General features: G+C 44.8%; 1 protein-coding gene across 1 annotated transcript; it reads right to left on the reverse strand.

The window, feature by feature from the left end:
* Positions 1-19,055: 19,055 nt before the first annotated feature.
* TIMM21 (translocase of inner mitochondrial membrane 21) lies at positions 19,056-24,757 on the reverse strand. The gene is made up of 6 exons (XM_086372631.1): positions 24,179-24,757; positions 22,283-22,345; positions 22,087-22,184; positions 19,769-19,842; positions 19,576-19,681; positions 19,056-19,473 (listed from the first exon to the last, which is right to left on the reverse strand). Exons 1-6 carry the CDS (start codon positions 24,477-24,479, stop codon positions 19,381-19,383), a joined length of 735 nt encoding a protein of 244 aa, XP_086228757.1. The 5' UTR covers positions 24,480-24,757; the 3' UTR covers positions 19,056-19,380.
* Positions 24,758-24,762: the final 5 nt, after the last annotated feature.

Genomic DNA, 24,762 nt, shown 5'->3' on the forward strand with positions numbered 1-24,762 from the left:
TCCCTGGTGGCTGAAATGGTAAAGAAACTGCTGGCAATGCAGGAGATCTGGGTTCGATGCCTCTGTTGGAAAGATCCCCTGGAGAAGGGAATGGTAACCCACTCCAGCATTCTTGCCTGGAGAATCCCATGGACAGAGAAGCCTGGTGGGCTACAGGTCCATAGGGTCATAAGGAGTCAGACACGACTGAGCGACTAACACCTTCCCTCTACGAGTGGTTAAGGGCCCAGCCTCCATAGTGAGATAGCTGGGTTTCAAACCCGGTGCTGCTACTTACTGGGTGCCTGACATTGGGCAACGTTCATCATGTGAGTCCTTAAAAGTGAAGCCTCATTGCTGGCTGGGTTGGAATGGAGGAAAGGGAGGATGGAGGAGAGTTTCGTTCGAGGTGTGAGAGGGGCATGGCCCATCTTGCTGGCTTTGAGGATGGAGGGCGGGAACCAGGAGACTGGGGATGGGAGTGGCCCCTAGAAGCTGGGAATGGTCCCCAAATGACAAGCTGCCAACCCCCAGTAACAGGATAGAAAAATAAGGGGCAAAACAGGAACAATAAAGAGAGCGAAAAGACATGCGGGCTTAGTTATTTCAGTTGTGCTCCATTCTTTGCAACCTGTGGACTGACTGTAACCCGCCAGGCTCCTCTGTCCATGGGCTTTTCCAGGCAAGAATATTGGAGTGAGTTGCCATTTCCTCCTCCAGGGGATCTTCCCGACCCAGGGATCGAAACTGTGTCTCTTACCTCTCCTGCATTAGCAGGTGGGTTCTTTACCACTAACACCACCAGGGAAGCCACAAAGAGAGCAAGAAGACACGTGCACTGGCGTTTACACAGAAAGGAGGCGCAGCAGTTGCGGCTGGCAAGCACCGCCCATCTGGACACCCGGCGTCCTTCGGCAGACTGCGTGCGTCAGTGCCGTATGCTCTGTTCTCTCCCCGCTCCCCCCACCCCGTGCCTCCCCCAGTTTGGGGACCCTGGCTCTGGATCCTCATGTATATTTTATGTGTCTCTCAGGGCAGCAGGATATTCAAAGTGCCTGAAAAATTAAAAGCTTTTTATTCTCTTGCTTTCCCCCCCTGCTTTTATTACATACAAATTTGGCATAGAATACCATGCCTGATGCAGACATGTAATATTTAATGAACAGCTGTTGCTTTTTCTTTGCTATCCCCATGTGTCTGTGTGTGCAAAGCTAAAGAAAATAAGGCTTCAATGTATTTCATGTGCCTGTTAAAAGCTAAGTTAACAGTACTGTGTGCGTTCTTAGAAGCCTGCGTGCAATTTCAGCCAACAAGCCGCCTCGGCTTACCCAGTCCCATAGCCCCCGACGCTCTGTGTTTCAGCCTCTGACCCTGCCCAGCCCACAAAGCATATTTGCAAGAAAGGGAAAGAGACCCTTCTTCAATTAAAAAGGTTAATTTGGAATACTACTTTTTTCAATAATAACAGTTAAAAAAAACATAAAATCAGGCTATGTAAATTATATAAATCAAATTGTTGAACCCAATGGGAGGTTTAAAAAGTTAATCAAACTAATTAGGAACTCAAAGTCTCCAGGATATAATAATTAGCTTCATATAGTTTACCTGTTTTTCTACTTCCCAATATTTTGTGAAATTTGTCAATAGTAATGGATAAGGAGAGCTTCCCTGCTGGCACTCTGTAAAGAATCTACCTGCGATGCAGAAGACACAGGTTCGTTTCCTGGGTTGGGAAGATCCCCTGAAGGAGGAAATGGCCAGCTGCTCCAGTATTCTTACCTGGAAAGTCCCATGTACAGAGGAGCCTGGTGGGCTACAGTCCATTGGGTCACAAAGAATCGCACATGACTATGTGTGCACACACACAAAATGGACAGGAACTGGACGGTAGTAAATTCAACCTCATCCTTTGTTGTGTTTGACCTTGGGGCATATGTTTTCCTTGATGATTCACTTATTATCTCTCAATAAATAATCAATCAGGTTGAAGTTATGGTAGGTGGGGTGGAAAAGACAGCAAAAGATGGTTGTGAATATAGTGACTTGATTGTAGCCGACTCTTGAGACAGGATGTTGTGGACTGTAGGGAATTCCGAAAGTATGAGATAGAGGGGGGAGATGGGTCTTTGAGAAGCAATTTGGAACCACAGCATATTTCTGAGCAGAGTTAATGGCATACTCAGAAGGACAATAAACAAGTTGTTTACATTTTGGAAGTTGTTAAGTTTTAGGAAAATGCTTGAGTAATGTTACAGATTCAATTACAACCACACTGAAAATGTTAAACTCCTTAGGCTCAATGAATAATGACTATTTGAATCCAAGCGTATCCCTTTAGGGTAAATCTCTATTTACAGGAAGGAGTTTGATACAGACACAAACTCAGGAGTGGATCTAACAGTGGAAAATAATATATGACATGGAATTTAGGGAGCCCAGCCCTAAATGTTTGACTTGCCAGAAGCTGTGTCGGTATGAATCAGGATTGCAACCACTTAAGTTTTACTCAATAAACACATACTGGGGACTCCCTAGACAATAAGGAGGCAAACCGTAAACATGCCAGGAGGCCGTTGAACAAGTAGTTGGGCAGACAGGATGCTTGGGCTGTTACCCGGAGTTACTACCCAGGGGTTCTGTCCAAGCATTTAAAATTTTCATTTAAAGATGTTTCCCTTTATTAAAACACAGGAGCGGTGAAACTTTCTACTGGCTTTCTGGAAACCAAAGCAAAGACTCTTACTTTGCTGGATTTCTCTAAGGCAGAAAATATGTTGTGCATTGTCCCAAGTCAAGATGGCCCAAGAGGTTCTCAGGATGGCAACTTTAGACAAACGACCCTGGAGCTCTATTCTGTGGTGGCAGCCACGGTGACTAGACCCCTGGTGGAGGGCCTGAGGGAAGTTAGGAAGCTCAGTTCTCCTGAACACTCCCCACCTGCACTGGCCTGTGACTTGAACCCTATGGCCTATGCTCCTGTGCTTGGGTTTCAGGTCCCAATTCCACAAACAGAAGTATGATGGGCTTTTGAATGGAAGAGTCAATGAACTGACTACCGAATGGGGGTTAGTGAGATGCAAGAAGTTTATTAGGAAGAAGGAGGCATGATTATAGTTTTGGAGAGAGGTTTAAAAATTAAAAGAGGTAGGTTTTAGAAGAAATAAACTAGAAACAATTAAAATATTTAATTCAATATTCAGTCCAATTCAATGGTAAGTGATAAAGTTAAATTAATTGAAAAGTATGACCTTGAAAATAAATATTTTCTCCAGTTTCATCATAAAATGTGGCCTAGGGAGGGCAGCAGGAGCATCAGTTCTGCACATCCCCCGCCCACCTCCGAATCCCATGCGTACACTCAGTATCCATATGGTGGCTCTAATATCATAGCCACTCCACCACCGCTCCTGGCAAGGTAATCCTCTCCAAACACGGGATCTCAATGACATCAGGACAAAGGAGCTAGCACAAAGGGCTTTCTGCTCATCTCCCTGCAACAATCTGAGCATCACAAAGAAAACAGCATCCTTAATTTGAGTAAGATACAATTTTGAAGGTCTGCGAACTTGTAATGACACTCAGGAAAGAAAAGTTAACATCAAAGGCACCAAACAGTACTGTGAACGCAACAGGGTATGTTTGATTTTCAGGGGTCTTTAAAAGTAGGGGGTTTGGTGCATGAGTGCACAAGTGGCTATCCTTTTGGGTCCACGTCTGTTTACGAAATACAGGTGTGTCCTTGTTTGGTAGCATTGCCTAGGTGAACGAGCCCAAACAAAGCTGGTTATGTGATGGTGGACTCCCTTGAGAGCCTATTTCAGTGATGATACAATATTGTGATTAGGTCAGACAGACCTAAAGTCAGTAAGAGGGAGTAGGCATTAACGTAGGGGCTGCTGGCAATTCCCGGGAAAGCAGAGGGGAGTGAAGAAAGGGGGTGTGTCAGAGGGTCCACGCCTGTGAGGGAAAGCAGGTGTGGTCTCTATCAAGGTCACCTGCCCTGCACAGGAGAGGGAATTAATGACGCCTTGCTGTGACATCCTGTGCAGTGGCCTGAGGGCGTGCTAGTGTGCCAGACAACATGTTCCTAGGGGACAGAGGGAGATGTATACGAAATTAAGAGGAGAAAGGGACAGGATCTGATGGACAAATTCTGCGATGCGCGTTCAGGTTCTTTGTCTCAAGAACATCCAGACACTTGTTCCCCACGGGGCTCAGCTTCCCCGGCTGGGTACCGAGCTCTGCTCCTGCTTCTAATTTTTCAGACTTATTACTCTCCACCATCTGTTCCCCAAAGCTGAAGAACATTTGTGTACAGATGAGAATTTTCCTCAAGTGAGGCAGAGCAGACAGCAGGCTGTAAATATTTTATACTTTCCAGGATCATTTTCTTGCAGAGTATTAAGAATTCACGCCAACAGTTGGTAATGGGTTATCCGAAGAATGCTTTGCTAAGCATTCTTAGCTATCCATCTTGGTAAAGGATAGGAGGAAAGGACTTGGATAAATTCAGAGCTGAGGTTTCAAAGAGCTGCAGCATCATTTCATTCATGGTGGCAGGCTCACCTACCTATTAACAACATTTAAAATTCTCCTCTTGGACTATTTTTCTTTAACAGCTTTTTGGGAGCCTCCAACTTATGGAAAAGTGGTAAATATGTGCAGTACAAAGAACTCTTTTTTTTTTCTACACCATCTAAGAATAAGCTGCTGACATGTTGTCACATTACTTCCACATCCTTTAGTGCATATTTCCTACAAATAAGGATATTCTCCTACTTTAATGTGCTGAATTATGTCCCCCCAGATTCATGTTGGGGCTTCCCAGATGGCGCAGTGGCAAAGAATCCACCTGCCAGTGCAGGAGACGCAAAAGACTCAGGTTCGATCCCTGGGTCAGGAAGATCCCCTGGAGTAGGAAACAGCAACCCACTCCAGTATTCTTGCCTGGAAAATTCCTTGGACAGAGGAGCCTGGCGGGCTCATCGGGTCACAAAGAGTCGGACACAACTGAGCAACTGAACACACACACACAAATTCGTATGTTGAAATCCTAGCCCTCAGGACCTCAGAACATGACTGTGTTTGAAGACAGGATCTTGCTAAGTCGTGTCTAACTCTTTCATGACCCCATGGACTGTAGCCCGCCAGGCTCCTCTGTACATGGAATTTCCCAGGCAAGAATGCTGGATTGGGTTGCCATTTCCTTCTCCAGGAGATCATCCCAACCCAGGGATCAAACCCACATCTCCTGCGTTGGCAGGCAGATTAAGAGCCATTAGGGAAAGAGGTAAGTTAAAATGAGGTCATAAGGGTGAGCCCTAATTCAACATGGGGTCCTTACATGTAGAGGAGGTCAGGACACAGACACCCACAGAGGGAAGATCAGGAGAGGGTGGGGTTAGCGACCCTTGCTCTTCGCCCACAGTTCCGCCCTGAGCAATTGGTGATGTTTGCTCCCATCTCGTGGCTCCTCGGACACTTGGAGGATGCACGGGCATGGCATACGTATGGTTCTGGTCTCCAGTCCTGAGCTGTGCAGAAGTCCAGCGGGCTCAGCTGCCTGTCCTGCATCCCAGTATGCCAGACTCTGAAGTCTGGCCCGTCCAGTATGGACTCATTTTCACTATCCCTAGTCCCCCTCCCAGCTCCCCCACTGTGTCAGACACATCTTTATTCTTATGCTAAAATTCTTAGGGTGACCTATGCTGCAACAGTTTGAGAATTTATGGCAATGAAAGGGAAGCAACATGCCTGATCATATGCTAACTGGAGAAGGAAATTATGGGATATCTTTTCCTTCTTGAAAAATTTATTTATTTTTAATTGGAGGGTAATTGGTTTGGAATATTAGATCCTTTCCTTTTAAGGTATATTCCCTTTGGGTAAATTATGAGGTAGCTTGGAGGTGCTATATATTATTGTAAGTCATTATATTGCTCACATCTTCGATTGAAATAGTTATAATTTTTGCTGCTCTCCAAGTATTTAAAAACCAGGACGGTAGCTATCAGTACCTTGAGGGAAGGTCATTTAAGAAAAAAAGATAGTTTTTTTTAGTGGCATTTGGTAAAGTAGAAGGGGGATGAAAGGCATATTTTTCTTTAAAAATACGCTATTGCGGTAGTTTTGTTTAAAATACTTTTGTTTAAAAATACACTGTGTTGATTTTTCCCAGTTTCTCATTTCTGTGTTGTTCCTTTGCATTAAAAAAAAAATTAGTTTTATTAACTTGACATTCTTCCTTTTCTAGGTAATTTTTGGCCATTAGTTCTTGTTTATGGGTACATTTTGTTTTCTTTTCTGGCCATGTCTCATGTGGGATCTTAGTCCCTGACCAGGGGCTGACCCGTGCCCCCTGCATTGGAAGGGCAAAGACTTAACCATTGGACCACCAGGCAAGTCCCATGCTTTTGCATTTCGACCCTGCATACTTGGGTTACATATGACAGACTGTTCCTGGAAAATAAAACTGGATTCTTGTGGTCACACATTTCCACTGTATTGAAAAATGTGGCTTTAATTTCAGAACTTCTAGTCTCAGTGTGGATCGCTGTTTTTGAACAAAGGCAAGTAGACAAAGTGGTGACGGCAACCTTGCTCACAAGCCTCCTGTGTTCCAGCCTCATACTCAGCTGGACGTGCATGTTCACCTCTGACCCTCACACTCCTTGGTCTCCATGTCGCCAGCAGATGCATCAACACTCAGAGAGGTCAAGTGAGACTGTCCATGTGACTCAGCCATGTCAGGGGCAGAACAAGGATTCCATTTACGGGTCTCTGTAGCTCAACAGCTGTGCCCCTGGATACTTGAGTGTAAGACATTTACAGATTTCCCACTCATAGTTTAACATGATCTTGATTTTCACAGCACTGTCAAGATTTCCCAGACTCCTCTCCCTGAAGGGTGGAAATATGGCTTGTCTGATAGGTGATTCTACAATGTTTTTGCAGCCAAAAGCCGCCTGGAGGAGCATCTTTTCTTCTCCTGCCAGCCGGACGCCTCAGCGCTCCTGGTCCAGTGGCTGAGTGGGAGCATGAGATCAGGGACCCATCTCCCTGACTCCTTGAGTGGCTACTGACACCCTCTCAGCTGTGAAGACAATCCCAGGCCAGGACCAAACCGGACTCCTACAAGTAAAATCCTAATAATGAACAAGGCCAGTGGGAGAAGATATTTATAATGGTAAAAGAAAATGCTCTGTGCAGAGTATAGTTGGTGAGGGAAGATTTCACAGCACAAAGAAACCATTTCTCCTTTTCAGGGATAAATCCAGAACCTAAGTTGAAAATGTAGTTGAACTCAATGACAAGGTTTTAAAACAGACCCAACTCAAACACTTCTCCAAATAGTTCTGCTCAATGTAATTTCGAACAAGGTATTCGAACAGCATATTAAAAATGCTCCAGAGCTAAGGGTTTATTTCTTTTTCCCTCTGTAAAATATTCTGACCAAGATACAGAATCTAATTAACGTAAACCCTTTAAGCACATTAAACAGTCCTATATTCCTTCTCGTTCTGCAAATGTGCTCAGATCTGAAGGCTGTTCTCCTACAAATTGTCACGTATTGTTCATTTCTTTGAATACTGCTTTATAATGTCACAATTTCCATAGAGTGCCAAAGGGTATTTCTAAAGTCCCCTGCAGGTAAGTCGAAAAATCACTGCAGGGTGTCCCTCTGGCAATCCTGTCACGAGGACTTCATGGTAACTTCTGTAAAAGGCATTAAGGTGGACAAAGACCTGAACTATCGAACTCAAGCAACTCACTGCCGTTTCAACCGGACAGCTGGGTGACTGTGGCCATAATCTGTTAAATCCCTTTGCTTATTCCTAAACATGGCTCTCTAATGTCTGATCAGCTGGGTTATAGGGCACTGAAATTATGGAGGAATATCATCTGTGGTTTTAGGATTTTCAGGGAAAAAAAGAGCTCTACTGAAGTCAGGGTTTGGGGGCCAGCTTGTCAGTTACAGCCTGCTCCCTGGTCCTCGTGGACACTTGGCTCTGAAGGGCTCCTCCAGCGCCTGGAGCACAGGGAAGGCTCGGCTGGAGGCTGGAGGACAAGGCTCTGCTGCTTCTCTCTGGGCACGCGGGGAGCCCGACAGAAGTTGCATTCCAGGCGACCTTCTTTGCTCTCACCAGGAACAGTCAGATAATTGACCTCTGCTGCAGGTTAATCGTCCTTCCCAAACTGAGCCGCCATCTGTGAGCCGGTGTCTATTAAATGACTGCAGATGTCCTGTTAGCAGGTGGGAGCGGAGCCCTGGGACATGTGGCTGGGGAGGGGCCAGGACGAGACATTTGAGTTCTGGAGAAATAGCTGTGTGAGTGCAACCCGAGGCAGCATCTCTCAGGGCCATCAGTGTTCATGGGTGTGTGTGTACTGAGCCCTGCTAAGGCTCTGTCCCGAGAAAGAAGATGGTCTGGTTAGAGAGACACCTGCACATACAGGAAACTCAGTGACAAGCTTGCTAAGCAGTGAGAATCAACGGTGGGCTTTCCCCTGGCCCATCGTTCCCGATTTATCCGTGTTACTTGACTATGAGTCCATTAAGAATGACAGATTCTTGGGCCCTGTGATGGGTTAAATGGTGCTCCCTAGTTGGGTACTCAACTGATAAGACTCATCCTCCCATCTTCCGTTCCAGAGACCCAGAGAGCCATCTATGTGTGTGTGTGTATTTGTGTGTGTTAATTGCTCAGTGGTGTCTGACTCTTCACGACCCCATGGACCAGAGTCCTCCAGGCTCTTCTGTCCATGGGATTCTCCAGTCAAGAATACTGGAGTGAGCTGCTATTTCCTTCTCCAGGGGATTTTCCTGACCCAGGGATCGAACCTGGGTCTCCTGCATTGCAGGCGGATTTTTTACCATCTGAGCCACCAAGGAAAGCCCAATATCCACCTGGCCTGATTTAAATCAGGAAGAAGGAACACAGACATTTGTAAGTCTCCGTTACAGTCTATTAAGGAGCTAATAGGGAGAAGATGAGGAGCTGGAGGAGTGAGGTGGGGACTGGAGAGAGAAGAGGGGTGGAGAGTCAGAGAGTGATGGAGAGAAGGGAACACACTGAGCCGAAGAGTGTGGGGAAGTGCCGGTGCCAGCCGGCAAAGTCGATCAGGTCCCGAGAACGTGCACGGTGGGGCTAAGAAAGAAACTAAAGCAAGAGACTACAAAGATGGGGTCGAGAGGTTCAGACACGTCACCACGAAGGGACGCAGTCTGACACCAACTTTATTCAGCATCTCATATTTATACAGAAGAGCGTGAGAAAGACAAGACAGTTGACTTTTTTTTCTTGGTTGGCCTATACATCTTACAAACAGTCACAAGAAGTCTTGAGAGCATGGGAATGGCTCCCTGTTATTATTTCTTACACCAGATAACATTTCTCTGGGCGTGAGAAGTTTGCACAGAACTCCAGGTGCCTGCAGTAAATAAGCGCCTAATCTCTGGGGTGGCGGGACAGAGAGCTATGTTTGCAAGCAAACCCTCAAGGACTGAGGCAGCTCCCAGAGCTGTGTCCTTCGGACAAAGGACCCCGTTCTCACGGGCAGCTCCCCGCATCTCCCCCTTTCTTTTTATATAGGCGCACGCTTATGTTCCTTTAACCGCAGACCATTTCCATAGATGGAAGCCTTTATGATCCATAGATAATCAATCAGTTTTTAAATTAAACAAGGTGCAAGAAATAAAACAGTTAAAATTATTAAGAATAGTCCTCCCATGGCTGCTCCAAAGTACCAAATACTATTGACAGTAGGTACATTTCGAAAAAGTTCTTTAACAAAAGACTCAGCTCTTTTTGCAACATCCAAATCAGGTCTGGGTCCATTTTCAATGTTCATTATTTCCTGATGTAGATGCAGCAAATCTAAGGAAATATTTTCATTATGCCAAATACCTTCTAAATGAGCTTTCACCTTATCCCGAGCAGTTATACTACCATTATATTTTTTGGGAGTAACACAGATCTATCAAAAATCAGCATGACATTGTACTCGTAATATCAACTTTATACTTTGAACCTCTTCACCTAAAAATTTTACAACATCATAAAGGGCATTCAATCGATCCTCTAGCTTTTTGTCAATATCTTCTTGAGTCCCCAGGGCAACGGATGCATTTTGTGCCAGATTATTAGCAAAAGTTGCAGTTTGTACTGATTGTGCCAAGGACAGGGCTGCAGTAATCAAGGGAGCAATAAGAGTTACCAAAGCTACAAATCCCAGAATTATTAACCCTATTCCCCTGCGATAACGCATTAAAGCACCCTCTACTTCTCTCCAAAGTTCAAGTCCCCTTTCATCATACCAAGACCCATTAATCTTTATAGGAACCATAACAAAAGCAGGCTGTCTTAAGACTAAAACCCTAGTTTGATTAGTAATTCCCCTGACGCAGTTAGTTAAGGTACAATTGTTACAAGTTACATTATAATTTCGTAACCAGGTTGTATTTTTACAGATCCTACTAGCAAAGCATAAGGGTGAGGCACACATGCACGAGGGTATCTCATGGTGAGATTCCACAAATGACCATGTCTCACTTTCGATCCCACCTGAAGGTAGGAACCCTCACATCCAAGGGCGGCAGCTAGTTTCCAGATTTCTGTTTGGAACACTTTAGAGCCGCCCAAGTTCCAAATATGGGATGCAAAGTTCCTATTATCTTGAGCTCCAGGGTTTCGGGCCGAGTCTGGAGACCAGTCCCACAATGACTCATTTGTCCCAAATATGTTATAAACCGTAGCAGTTCCATCTCGACACAGTTTCCATGGTGCAGCAGTGACTCTTCCCCTTGTTCCAAAGTCGCAGAAAGGAATATCTAAAGGACCAATTCCATTACGACATTGAGGAATTCCAGACTCTTTTGTTACTCCAGGAATATACAGGCTCCAACCATTGTCATAATCAGCATATCCGGACTCCCCAACAAAAAGACATTCTGTTGAATTAAAATATCTAGACAGACAAATAGGTAAGCGATCAAACACTCCATGATAAGAGAAATTAACTTGATTAGGAATAACATGTTTATCTGAAAAACCACCCAAAGCCACAGTATCATTAGTGTATATGGGAATAGACTGACCCTCCCAGCCCACTGGTTGGAGAAGGGGAGGGTCGGGAAAACAAGCCCAGTAAGCACTTGAATATTCTTCAGAATGTGCAGTATTAATCTGATTTAAGATAATTAATAAGGTTATTAGGAAGCTTAAAGGCGATATCGAATCGCCCTGCACAGCAACACGATTCTGTGCCTCTCGCATCAATGCCTGAAGTTGTTGCCGAGATGGTAATTCATTATGCTCTTGAATCGTCAATCTCCTCATCTGGTTTGCTAGAGATTGTCTCCGCTGTGCGTACCAACCTTTCCGGCAACCAGCGTGGCGCTTCGGCATCCTGTAGGAAAACACAAACATGCCCTCGTCCCCAGATTAGTACTGGATCTGGTCCATACCATTTTTCCACAAGTGGGTCTTTCCAAAAGACTTTAGGTCTTATTGTTTGTGCATCAAAGTTCCAAAATCGCTGTGTTGCTGAACGGCCACTTATATCCAATTGTAAAAAATTTAGAACAAATAAAGCATGGTTTAGAGAGTTGGAGGGGGTATTGGGATATAATTCCCCCTTCTTTAGTTTTTGCAATTGATGTTTGAGAGTTTGATGTGCCCGTTCAATGATTCCTTGACCTTGAGGATTATAAGGGATACCTGTTTTATGTGAGATAGACAATTGTGTACAAAATAATTGAAAATTTTTTCCAGTGTATCCTGGACAATTGTCTGTTTTTATGGTTTTAGGGGTTCCCATAACAGCAAAACATTTAATGCAATGAGCTATACAATGTTTGCTAGCTTCTCCGGATTGTAGAGAGGCATGTAAAAAGCCGGAGAAGGTGTCAATAGTAACATGAACAAATTTTTGTTTACCAAATTCAGGAATATGGATAACATCCATTTGCCATATATTGTTTGGCAACAATCCTCGAGGATTAACTCCATAATGGGGGATGCCAAAAAATTGAGGACATGTTTGACATTGCTTAACAATCTGTCTGGCAGCTTCTCGAGTAATGCCAAATTGAAGTCTTAAGCTATTGCTGTTTTGATGGTGTAAGCTGTGGGAAGTTTTTGCCATTTGTTCCAATGAAGGAAATATCATACGTGTAGCTTCATCAGCCAAAGCATTGCCTCGTGCTAAAGGTCCAGGAAGCCCAGAGTGAGCACGAATATGACCAAAATAGCATTTATTAACTCTGGAACAAATTAAATGTTGTATATCATGAAAAAGAGTTTGGATAGTAGAATTCAGGGTACCAATAAATGGAACAGTCTCAATAGTGTTTAAGGCTCTTATGATATATTGACTGTCAGAATATTAATTAAATGGAGCAGAAATTTGTAATAGAGCCTGAAAAACGGCAAATAGTTCTACTTCTTGAGCAGACTTACAATTAGTACGCCAGGTGGTAGTATTGTCCTGTATAATCAAACTAGCTATTCCATTAGAAGAGCCATCAGTAAATACAGTTAGGGCGTCGGCAAGGGGCTGAGAAACAACGATTTTTGGGAAGAGAAATTGGTGATAACGAGCAAATTGCAAAATTTTATCTGAGGGATAATGATTATCAAGCCATCCACTAAAACCAGCTAAGGCAATAACCCAATTTAGCCAACACCATTCCCGCCTGCTCATCTCTTATCATTTTACCAATTGCCTCAAGCAGGCGGGCAACAAAATCCTAATATGGCTCATCTGGCCCCTGGCGAATTTTAGATAAATCTTCAGTCTTTTTATCAGAATTTGGAAGCTTTTTCCATGTTTGTAGAGCCGCAGCACTAATCTGAGGGTAGGCTCCAGGCAAATAATCAAGTTGACTGTTAGTGTCTCGATATTCTCCCTCTCCCACCATCATTTCATAAGTGGTGTTCAGTCCTTTGTCGCCGATTGATATCGGCTGTGATCCCACATTGCTCAGCAAACTCAGATTTCCATAGTAAATAATCTCTTCCAGATAAACAAGCTCGAGCAACCTGTTTCCAATCATTAGGTGGCAGATTCTGATTTCCTAAAGCCTCTATAATAGCCTGAGTAAACGGCGCAGTCGGGCTGTATTGTGCACAAGCCATTTTTAGCTCTTTCAGTTGTTTAAAGGGCAGCGGCTCATAATACCTCTGCTGTTGAGCATTTTCAAACACTGGATAGATTCCTGAAAACCCGGAAATATGTTCTCCTTTTTCATTAGCTCGCTTAATCGCTTGTTGAAGAGGAGATAATAATATCTCACTTTTAATTTTTATGTTTTCACCGAGCAAAGAAGCAGGGATAGATATAAGCTCTCGTGGTTCTATGAAAGGCGGAGGTGGATCGAGTCCAGCAAGAACCAAGGGAGGATATGCTGGAGGCGCAGGCTGGCTGGAGTGGGAGTCTCCCTATGCATCTTTGTTTACTGCTATAACAATCTTCTGAATTAAATTCTCCAGCTGTTCTTCAGAAAGCCCTGAATGCTTTAATTTCCCTTTTCCCGAGGGGGATTGCATGTTAACCATCATTTCCCAAGGCATATCCTCTCTATGGTACTGAGCCGCTTGTTCATTTAACTCTTCCTGTTCATCAGAGCTTAACACATCATCACTCCCTCCAGCCTTACAAGCTGTTCCCTCAGGCACAGCATAAAGCGGCTCAGGTGGAGGGGCAGAAGGCTCTGCAGCTTCGGGTCCGTGGAATCCCTGAGAGCCGTTTGAATTTTATGTCCCTCATGTTCAGGATCCAGACAGTCTCTAATGAGAGTCCACAAAGAAAAAGCATCCACAGGAACACGATTGGGACCATGTAAGGAATAATACGTCTGCAATTGTTTTCTTACTTTTTTCCAAATTTCCAGACTAACTGTTCCTTCCTCTGGAAACCAAGGACAAACCTCTTCTATAAAAAGTAAAAACTTCCTCTAGCTGTAACTTATTTACATGAATTCCCCTACCTTTTAACATAGTTTTCAACATATGTACAAATAACTGGCGGCTATTGCATTGTCCCATGATGTATTACTCTCGACAATCACCCTCCCTGCCCTTTACTTTAATTAATTAGGAATTCCTCTTTACTTACCTCAATCTTGGTGGGCAGCGGCCGTCGTCGCGCTCCGATTCTCAAGTCCCTGTTCAGGCGCCATCTGCCGGTGCCAGCCGGCAAAGTCGATCAGGTCCCGAGAACGTGCACGGTGGGGCTAAGAAAGAAACTAAAGCAAGAGACTACAAAGATGGGGTCGAGAGGTTCAGACACGTCACCACGAAGGGACGCAGTCTGACACCAACTTTATTCAGCATCTCATATTTATACAGAAGAGTGTGAGAAAGACAAGACAGTTGACTTTTTTTTCTTGGTTGGCCTATACATCTTACAACAGTCACAAGAAATCTTGAGAGCATGGGAATGGCTCCCTGTTATTATTTCTTACACCAGATAACATTTCTCTGGGCGTGAGAAGTTTGCACAGAACTCCAGGTGCCTGCAGTAAATAAGCGCCTAATCTCTGGGGTGGCGGGACAGAGAGCTATGTTTGCAAGCAAACCCTCAAGGACTGAGGCAGCTCCCAGAGCTGTGTCCTTCGGACAAAGGACCCCGTTCTCACGGGCAGCTCCCCGAAGGGAAGCTGAGCTGTGATGGATTTAAGTGGGAGAGACCGCATCCCACTGTTCCCCTGGGGACTGAGCTTCTGGGCAAAGATGCCTGGGTACTGGAGCGAGTGGCCCCTGTGTGCCCCTGCCCTGGGATTCCCAACCTCTACTCCTGTCTCTAGAACTCTGCAGGCGGCCTCTGCAGACAGAGGAGGGGTGCTGGCAGCTCAGGCCTGCAGCCACAGCAACCAAATCAAGACCACTTCAAGGACTGGAAGCAGTCAAGCCACAGGCTGCACTCCTCCCCACAGTCAGACGGTATGGTGAGCCCTGCAAGCAAGGTGGCTGCTAGGTGGCATCACTCATGAGAAGCTTAGCATATGTTCCGGCATGTCCTGGTTGCATAAATTTGAAATAAAATGATACTGTTTGTCGTGTCCGACTCTGCGACCCCACGGACTGTAGCCCACCAGGCTCCTCTGTTCCTGGGATTTTCCAGGTAAGAATATTGGAGTGAGTTGCTATTTCCTTCTCCAGGGGATCTTTCCAACCCAGGGATGGAACCTGGGTCTCCTGCATTGCAGGCAGATTCTTTACCATCTGAACCAAATAAACTAAACCAGTATATTAATAATAATACTAACGATGATGCCGTCATGCTTGATAAAAGACAGAAATGAACATTTTATAACTGACATGAAAAAGAATAAACCTGTTGCAATCCAGTTATTCAAAACTACTTGAAAAATGAAATATTTTGATGTATTTCATCCACTTTACATAACTATAGGTTAGATACAAGTAGCTATTAATGACCATGACATTTAGCTTAAAAGCTTGATGGTTTTTATCTGAATTGCTCCTAAGCAAAACTGGGAGCTTCCGCAGGCAGCCCATCACACACAGCAGCTTCTTGGAAAAAATGAACAGCTTGGTCTTCATTGTCTGAGCCTCTTTGGTTCCTTGAGAAATCAACACACAGGCCTTCGTCTCCTCTGTAAGCAGGAATCTGCCGGCCCCACAGAGCACATGTTTGTTTGGTAGCGTTTCCTCCTCTCTGAGACAATGGTGACAACTTTGCTTAAATAGATGAACATCCCCGTGTCTCCGTTTGCACGTGGCAGGAACAGTCGGTGAATGTGGATAACGAGTTCTCATCACTGAGGCTCCCCTGGACTGGAGTGTCATTGCTGCCAAGTCACTTGGTTCTTCTCTTCCTCCACTGCTTTTCTGTCTTCTGCCTGTGACTTGATCATGGGATCCTCCAGGCAAGAATACTGGAATGGGTTGCCGTTTCCTTCTGCAGGGGATCTTCCCGACCCAGGACTGAAACCACCTCTCCTGCATTGCAGGCGGATTCTTTACCACTGAGCCACCAGGGAAGCCTGTGATGCTGCCACATGTACCAAATATTAAGTGTGCAATACATGCCCCGATGGATACTAGTTGCCAGAAATAAAGCCAGGATCTCTATAGCTGATGAATTTGACCATTTCAACTAATATTTCACTTTGGCATGCTTCCTTTTAGTACTATTTTGAAAATTCCTTAGATCTTCAATCCATGGAATGGATACATGCAAAATATCTAATGAGGTCTTTGCATTGCTGTTAACTGTTTTTAACAAAAGTTCCCTATAAATTCTATGAAAAGGGGAAAGGACAGGAAGAAGAGGAGAGGCATTTTGCAACTTACCAGAGATCTTAGTAATGATGACTGTAAACAGAAGCACTGACTAATCCTTTCCTAGGTTGGGTGGGGCATCTGGAAACAGGATTTAGTGGAAGAGGAGCAGATGCCTCAGCAGGTCCTTGGGGTGTCAGGGGAAGTGGGGGGCACCTTTCTTAGAAGCTCTGTGTATATCACTGACTGCCGCAGCATCAGATGCCTCATGTTGAAAAGACAGACCCAGAGTATCTGGTTAATGCAAATGGTTATTCTGAGCTGTTTATGTTGGGAGTTTGTGAGTAAATGTGTTAGTCACTCAGTCGTGTCCGACTCTGCCACCCCATGGACTGTAGCCCACCAGGCTCCTCTGTTCATGGGGATTCTCCAGGCAAGAATACTGGAGTGGATAGCCATGCTCTCCTCCAGGGTATCTTCCCCACCCAGGGATTGAACCCAGGTCTCTTGCACTGCCGGTGGATTCTTTACTGTCTGAGCCACCAAAATAGTCACACCATTTTCACTGCAAAGAAATATTTTACCATGAAAAAATTCTTTTTTTCCAAAAGTGCACAAAACTCTTTGGTCAAATCAATAGACATGTATCAAAGCATTAACTGTGCTTCCACTATCTGTATGATCAAAATATTAATTTTTTTCTTTGCATTTTGTTACATAGGACTTCCCTGACAACTTGGTAAAGAATCCACCTCAATGCAGGAGATCCTGGTTCGATTCCTGGGTTGGGAAGATCCACTGGAGAAGGTATAGGCTACCCACTCCAGTATTCTTGGGCTTCTCTTGTGGCTCAGCTGGTAAAAAATCTGCCTGCAGTGTGGGAGACCTGGGTTTTTTTGTTGTTGTTGCATATGAAGTCTTTTTACAAGCTGGTTGTTCTTTTGCTGCAAAACCATCTTTTGCTGATGTATGTGTGTGTGTGTGTGTGTGTGTGTGTGTATGTATTCTGAAGAGCAGTATTCATGTTTTCCTTTTTCCAAGCCTGCTCCTACAGAAGTTTCAACCTTCCAGAGGCATTAGATGCACATTATTTTGGTTGTGATTTTGTTTTACTAATCCATGAATGCTTTCAGCTGTGACAATACTGCATCTATAATTTTCAGTCTTCTATTTCTTAGAGCCGGCACGCTACGACTTCAGCAGCTTTTAAAGTCAGCTTCTGAGAACTATGCTGTGTTTTAGAAGTATGTCTAGATGCTTCTAAGGCTTGGATTTAATACAACTTTTGAAAACCTACTATCTTCCAGATATGCTAAGAACTGAAGGTACAAAAATGAAAATGATACCTTAAAAGGTACTGTAAGGTTGAATGCATGAATGAGAATGCCTGTTTCTGGTTTCCAGTAACAGTAAAGAACAGTAGAGCCCCACGTCCCCCATCTAGCCAGCCGGCCCCACGTGAATGTGAGGACTTAATGAGACCGCATCTGGCAGGTGGTACTTTTGGCTGCACAGGTGTGTGACTGGGGCTGCAAAAGACTGATGTGTACCTCTTGGTGTGCTATAAATGCATGGTCAATAACTTCAGGGCAAAAACAATGCCTTGTGACCCCAACTCTCATAGAAGACTTTTGAAAATGCCACTGAGGCAAGGACAAATCCTACCTAAGTGGAAGCTTCCATGACTGCTTTGCCAGGAAAGGAATATGAGAGGCCTGATTAAGAAAATTCCAAGTACCTGAGAATGTTTGGTAGCAAAACACAGATAAAACATCTTAAAATGGTTAGTTCTCAAATATTTTCAAATGTTCATCTCGAGTCTGATTCCAAAATAGATGAAAAGAAGCTGCTTTGGGCATCTTTTTATTCAGTTCAGTCGCTCAGTCATGTCTCTTTGAAACCCCATGGACTGCGACATGCCAGGCTTCCCTGTCCATCACCAACTCTCAGAGCTTGCTCAAACTCATGTCCATCGAGTCGGTGATGCCATCTAACCATCTCATCCTCTGTTGTCCCCTTCTCCTCTCGCCTTCAGTCTTTCCCAGCATCAGGTCTTTTCCAATAAGTCAGTTCTTCTCATCAGGCCAAAATATTGGAGCTTCAGCTTCAGCATTGGTCCTTCCAATGATTATTCGGCACTGATTTCCTTTAGGATGGACTGGTTGGATTTCCTAGCAGTCCAAGGGACTCTCAAGAGTCTTCTCCGACACCACAGTTCAAAAGCATCAGTTCTTCGGTGCTCACTTTCTTTATGGTCCAACGCTCACATCCATACATGACTCCTGGAAAAAACAATAGCTTTCACTAGATGGACCTTTGTGGGTGAAGTAATGTCTTTGCTTTTTAATATGCTGTCTAAGTTTGTCATAGCTTCTTTCAAAGAGCATGCATCTTTTAATTTCATGGCTGCAGTCACCATCTGCACTGATTTTGGAGCCCAAGAAAATAAAGCCTCTCACTGTTTCCATTGTTTCCCCATCTATTTGCCATGAAGTGAGGGGACTGGATGTCACGATCTTAATTTTTTGAATGTTGAATTTTAAGCCAGCTTTTTCATTCTCCTCCTTCAGTTCCATCAACAGGCTCTTTAGTTTCTCTTTACTTTCTGCCATAAGGGTGGTGTCATCTGCATATCTGAGGTTACTGATATTTCTCCCAGCAATCTTGATTCCAGCTTGTGCTTCATCCAGTCCAGGACTTCGCATGATGTACTCTGCATATAAGTTAAATAAGCAAGGTGATAATATACAGCCTTCATGTACTCCTTTCTCAATTGAACATCTTATTAGTTTCAACTTTATTTCACAGATTTTATACAACATAAAAAAGCATTGAATACTGAACTTTATTTTATTACATGGTGTAAAACTGTTAATAACAAAAATTTATCATAAAAGATGTTAAGTACAGCAGAAACTCTGACCATTAATGCAAAGATTTAACATAAAGTATGCTCTATTTCATGATCTTTCACTCTACGAGAAAATCTCTAATTCAGTTTGTCTAAATGTAACAACTACCCAGTAGCCTTCACTTTTATGAGTTTTACTCCCTCCTGTTTTATTCAAAACAGAGGCTGGCGGAGGGCTGTGATGATCAGAGCCTGCCACACTCATCAGGAAACACAAGCTTGCTTGTTCTTCTGATTGTCTCAGGATCGATTATCTTCAACGACAATAGTTCTAGAATAGGGTTCAAGTTCTACAAATATATACCGAAATTCATATTCACCACTTTCTGGGTTCTGGAAAAAAAACAAAAACAAACGAAACAGCATCAAGGCCGTGCTTTCCCCTCGGCACTTCCCGTGAGTCCGGGTTCGGGACCCCTACCCCACACGGCTCACCTCCTTCACTTCAAGGTGCACGGTTCCCTGCTTCCCAGGCTCCGAGCCCTGGATGTAGAACTTCACTCGCATGTGTTTCAGCCCATCTTTCTTGTATTCAATAAAGCTGTCAAGAAAATGAAATAACACAAGCCTGACTTCCTTTCACTTAAGCCTCTCCCACCAGCCCCCCGGATCCCGGCTGATCCGATACCTAACGTGCTGCCTTCGGCCTCGCCGTGTCACCTCCCCGTAGCCTTTGACGGGCTCGCCGAAGACACTGATGACCTAGAGCACACAGACCAGGCCTGCTCCGTCAGGGTTATGGTTTTTTAAAGCTTCCTGGAAAAATATTTTCTGACAAACCAAGCGACCCCACGAACTGCAGCATGCCAGGTTCCCCTGCCCTTCATTATCTCCCAGAGTTCACTCTAATTAATGTCCACTGAACATTTTTAGCAACATTTACCCAATGGTGTCTGATACTAAAACTTATGAGAGCAAAATGATACTTTAGTCACTAAACACACATATAAAAACAAATGACCCTATTTAAAGCAAACCAGATCGAGGGGTAGGAAACCATTATTCCTAATGGGAAAACTCAATGAAGTGGAAATGAAATTTTCACTGAACTGAAAATGCAAATACTTTGGAATATTTTCATAAAATACAAATTTGATATGAAAGTAAAACAAATATTGCTTCAACTCTGGAAATATTTAGTTTGTTTGCTGAGTGTCTTCAGTATCAGAATTTTCAGACATAAAGAAAAAGAAGTAATAGGTAAGATGAGACATATTAAAGAACTATGTAACAATAGTAACTATGAAACAAATGGGACAATTCTTCAAATAACTCACTATAATAGATTAAACATGTCAGTATCAGAACATTAGAATTTTCTGTTTTTCAGTCAGTCACAGTGCCTGGCAAAGAACAGGCCCCTAATAAGTGCTGACAAAATCAAGTTGTTAAAGTTTAATTATTCTTTGTAGAGCTCGTTCAGGCAGCAAATTAAGTTATGAGCTTGAAAACATCCCACTCCGCGTTTATTCAGGGAAGTTCTCTTTTGTTCCAAATGCTGAGGATCACTGAACGGCTAGCTTGTGAACAACGCAGCAACTCTTCATCTCTTCCAACATTTAACTACGTGACTGGTCATATTTATCATTGGAGTGTGTAAAGCGTATCTTTTCAGGTAGAATTAGGTTTCCCAGGAACTACAATGGGAACTTCCTTATTCCCTGCTGAGTTTCACTCAGAGTGGCATCTCCCCACAGCTCTCAGATCGCCCAAGTTCAGTACGAAGGAAAGACGTCAGAGACCGTTAGCTCCCGAGGCTTCTGTCCCGACAGGACTAGACACTGATGGAGCATATGGAGGCGGTGTCCAGGGAAACCCAGGGCAGGGGATGGATGCTGACAGGACTTATGCTGACAGCGTCTGCAGGTTCGAAACCTTCCCGCTCTCCCCAGGGACCGTCTCTTTGTTATTAGTCCTTGGTCTATATGAGAAACAGCCCTGCGATTTATGATGCTATATGCCATATTCTTTCAAAGTACAAGAATTAAGCTTTAAATGAATTAGATTTTTCAATGCCGAAGCTTTGCACCCAGGGAGTAAGAAATCTGGGCCTTCACAGGCTACACTGGCTTTCTCTCTGTGACTGGAAAGCCCTATGGAAAACTTCCTTCTCGATGGGATCCTTTAAAAAAAAAAATCAACACGGTTTTTCTGCGCCTGCCTACTCCTGGGGTGTGGTTCAGGCAGGCTGTGCTTAAGACATAAGATCTGGAATCAGACAAACTTGGACTAGGTTCTGGCTCTCCCTCTTACCAGGCTTCCACCCTGGCTCAGAAGGTAAAGAATCTGCCTACAAATGTGGGAGACCCAGGGCTTGATCCCTGAGTCAGGAAGATCCCCTGGAGGAGGGCATGGCAACCCACTCTAGGATTCTTGCCTGGAGAATCCCCTGGACAGAGGAGCCTGGCAGGGTACAGTCCATGGGGTCGCAAGGAGTCAGACACGACTAAGAGACTAACACGTTCACTTTCTCCCTCTTACTGGCTTGGTCATCTTAGCTTTGTTAATTTACTCTCTTTAAATGTCAGTGTTCTTCTGCACGCAGGATAGAGACTGAGCGCTTAGAGCCTGGGCAGAGTGTGTGGTGTGCACTATGCTCTCAGTAAGCTCCAACAATTCCCACTATGATCATGAGGTCATGGATCAGGTTTTTAAAAAGACTGGACCCTTACTGCATGAGTTTAACATGCTGATATAGTCTAAGCTTTTACAATTAGAATTGAAATGTCCCTGTATGGACCTCTGGGTGCTGCCCATAAATCAAAGTATTTCAAGTAGCGAACAAGGAGCTAATAACATAATCAAAACCTAACCATTCCGATTTATTACATAAATTTCACCAGTCTTGGAACCACTATGTGACTTCTACCCACCACTCCCCCGGTCACCCCAACGTTTTTTCCTTCCTATTGTCGGAGTCTGTATAACTCAGCCTTGAAGACTAACCTCGGGATGTGATCTGCACTTTTCTAGGGCTTTCCCATATATCTTATTCGGACTAGATGAAGAAAAAAGTTCTCTGAAGATCGTGTAAAACAAGCCACCTGAAAATCACAGAAAAAGGAGATCTAGCAAAACAAGAACGAGACAAATGGAAAGTAAAAAAGACATTCAGGAGGTTTATACTTGCTGTGATTTCAACCTGTAATGCTGATTCCAATAAGCACCACTATTAAGTAGGTAAAATCTCTTCCGGCTTCTTTCACTGTAAAGAGAAAACACCCCTGGTTACATGTGTGCCGGACATGAGCTGGATACTCTTGGCTTCAGGATGTCTAGCAGGTGAGATGTGGGTTTGGGACATGGGAGGGGTCAGCGTGTGTTCTGGAGCAGCTGCTGTCAAATCTGCGCATTGGAATCACCTGAAGAGTTATTTGCAAAGAACCACAGCCGACTCTGGGAGCAGGGCTGAGGAGTTGGTACTTTAGGTACTTGATCTTAATGCCTCCTTACTGTCTAAGATTAGGAAATCCTTTGATCCAGTTCCTCTGAAGCCTCCCACATGAAGTGGCAGCTCATGCCTCCCTGTTAAAGGCTAGCTCTTCCTCCTGCTCGAAGACCTGGTGGGGGCTTCCACCTTGCAAGACACGTGTTCTGGCCAGGGTACAACGTAACTGGAAGGAAGGAGGAAACGGGCCACCCCAGCCCTGAAGTGGCTGGAGGCCCCACCAGCAGAGCCAGCTATATCCCAAGGGAGATGGGAAGGGGCGCAAAATACAGACCGGGACGAATGGGAGCTGACTGATCAGCACTCTCCGATCAAACACTGAAGTCTGACAAGCAGCCTGGGAGCTGGTGCACAGCTCGGCTCGTGCCTGGAAAGATGGAGCGAGCGGGGTCCACATTAAGTGAAGTAAAAATGACAGCACTGCCACAGCGAACTGTGGGTGTGCTCGAGTGGATGTCAGACACCAAAGCCGGCTGTCCCGAAGGAGGGCCTGGAAAACACTGCTCACAAGGTGCTCTGACAGCCCTGGGGATGGCCCAGCACTGAAGCCAGGTGGGAACAGTCGTGACAACGAACAGCTCGGTTTCTGGACCTGAACCGCTCTTCACTCCTGGCATTCATTTACCGAAGGAAGGCCAACTCCATCAGGAGGCACTTGCGCAAGTATAAGATTCCCCTGGTCCTTCACCAGAGCCCCTCGGCCATTAACTTGGTGACCCTATGCTGGAAAAGGGGACACTTCAAGGTCCACTGGACAGTGTCTAAGCTGACATCAATAACCTAAGGAGTCTCTACGGTCCCTCTGTTAAGTACCTGTGGTGGCTATGTAATAAAGAGCCTGGCATGTAAGAGGGTCACAGCTGCGTGGACTTACCAGATGGTCATTTCCCTGATTTTCAAACTATAACTGGAACGGCTATACTCAGTCATCAGCAACAACAGTCCCTAAACTAGGTCCTTTGAGGTGCATTGCCCACCATACCATAATGAGTAAAGTCCAATGGAAGCCTCTAAAACTGCCTCCCACTGATCAAAATAGTAAATAAAAAACAGCACTGCATCTAAGGGCCATATGTCAAAGACAGCGCTATTCTTAGAGGCTAAAGACAGGTGTGGTTGTCCCAAGAGGTACTGGCATGGCTATTAGGAAACTGAGATTAGAAATACTCACACTCAATTTTTAGTTGTGCGAAACCGGGGAAATTAGCCTTATACATACTACTGAGTCCTGTCTGAAAAAGTAAACGGTGAAATTCAAATGAGATGAAGTAACACCTGGGAAATCTACTTGTCTGTTACAAAACATTAAACAACGGTTTTATAAGCTCTCTCCACACCAAACTAATAAAAGTTGAGAAAAATCTTACAGGCATAATTCAGCAAAGTTGCATCAAAATCAAGCGTCAAATGTGAGTTCTCAAATCTGGGAAGAAAATTGTAGGCCTATCTTCTCTGCTTCTGAACTGCCTTCAACGGTTCTACCTTTTAATTTGCGTGTACCGCTTATTCTCGGTTCTGAACTTATATAAAGGGCACTGGCAGCTCCCGTCACGTTTGCTGAGACTGATCGCTACACGGAATCCCCTTTACCTTTCTGTGACGTTGAGAGGACGGTTTCCCCGCCCTGACTCCTGTGCACAGACACTTGCTTGCTGCCGTCCTCCTTCGCGCTCTGGGGGCTCCGTACTTGCGTCCAAATGGATCTCTGGGTGACTCCCCAAATACACCTAGGTCGCGCCGTCGTGTTCTGCTCTTGCAGCCCCCATCTCCACCTGGGCTCAGTCTGCGAGCAAGCTCTGTGAGGCACAGAGTGTGGCAGAAACCATGGCTTCCCGGGGCACCCATGCAGCCTCTCCGTGCACCGCACAGCTCTCAGGAGAGTGCAGATCATGCTCCCGGAAGGCCGCCCGGCTCAGGGAAGACTCCAGCTGTGAAGAGGAGACCTTCGCGACCTGCCACACACCCGGCCGGACGCGGGCTCCAGCGCTCGCGCGCACACCGGTGACGCTGCACGGGTGTGCTCGGCAAAAACGTTAGCTCCAACTGCGTCAATCAAGACAGAACGTCTCCCGAAAGGAGCTGACGCCCACTTTCCCTTCCCTTCGGCTCTCCTTTCACTGGACTGAAAATACTTGGATTCCTTTCTCTGCTGACATTCACCTGATGTCCGGCAG

Source organism: Bos grunniens, chromosome 24, assembly GCF_055505025.1.
Source record: "Bos grunniens cultivar Pamir isolate PY7600 chromosome 24, Bosgru_T2T1.0, whole genome shotgun sequence".
In the NCBI taxonomy this organism is placed as follows: Eukaryota; Metazoa; Chordata; class Mammalia; order Artiodactyla; family Bovidae; genus Bos; species Bos grunniens.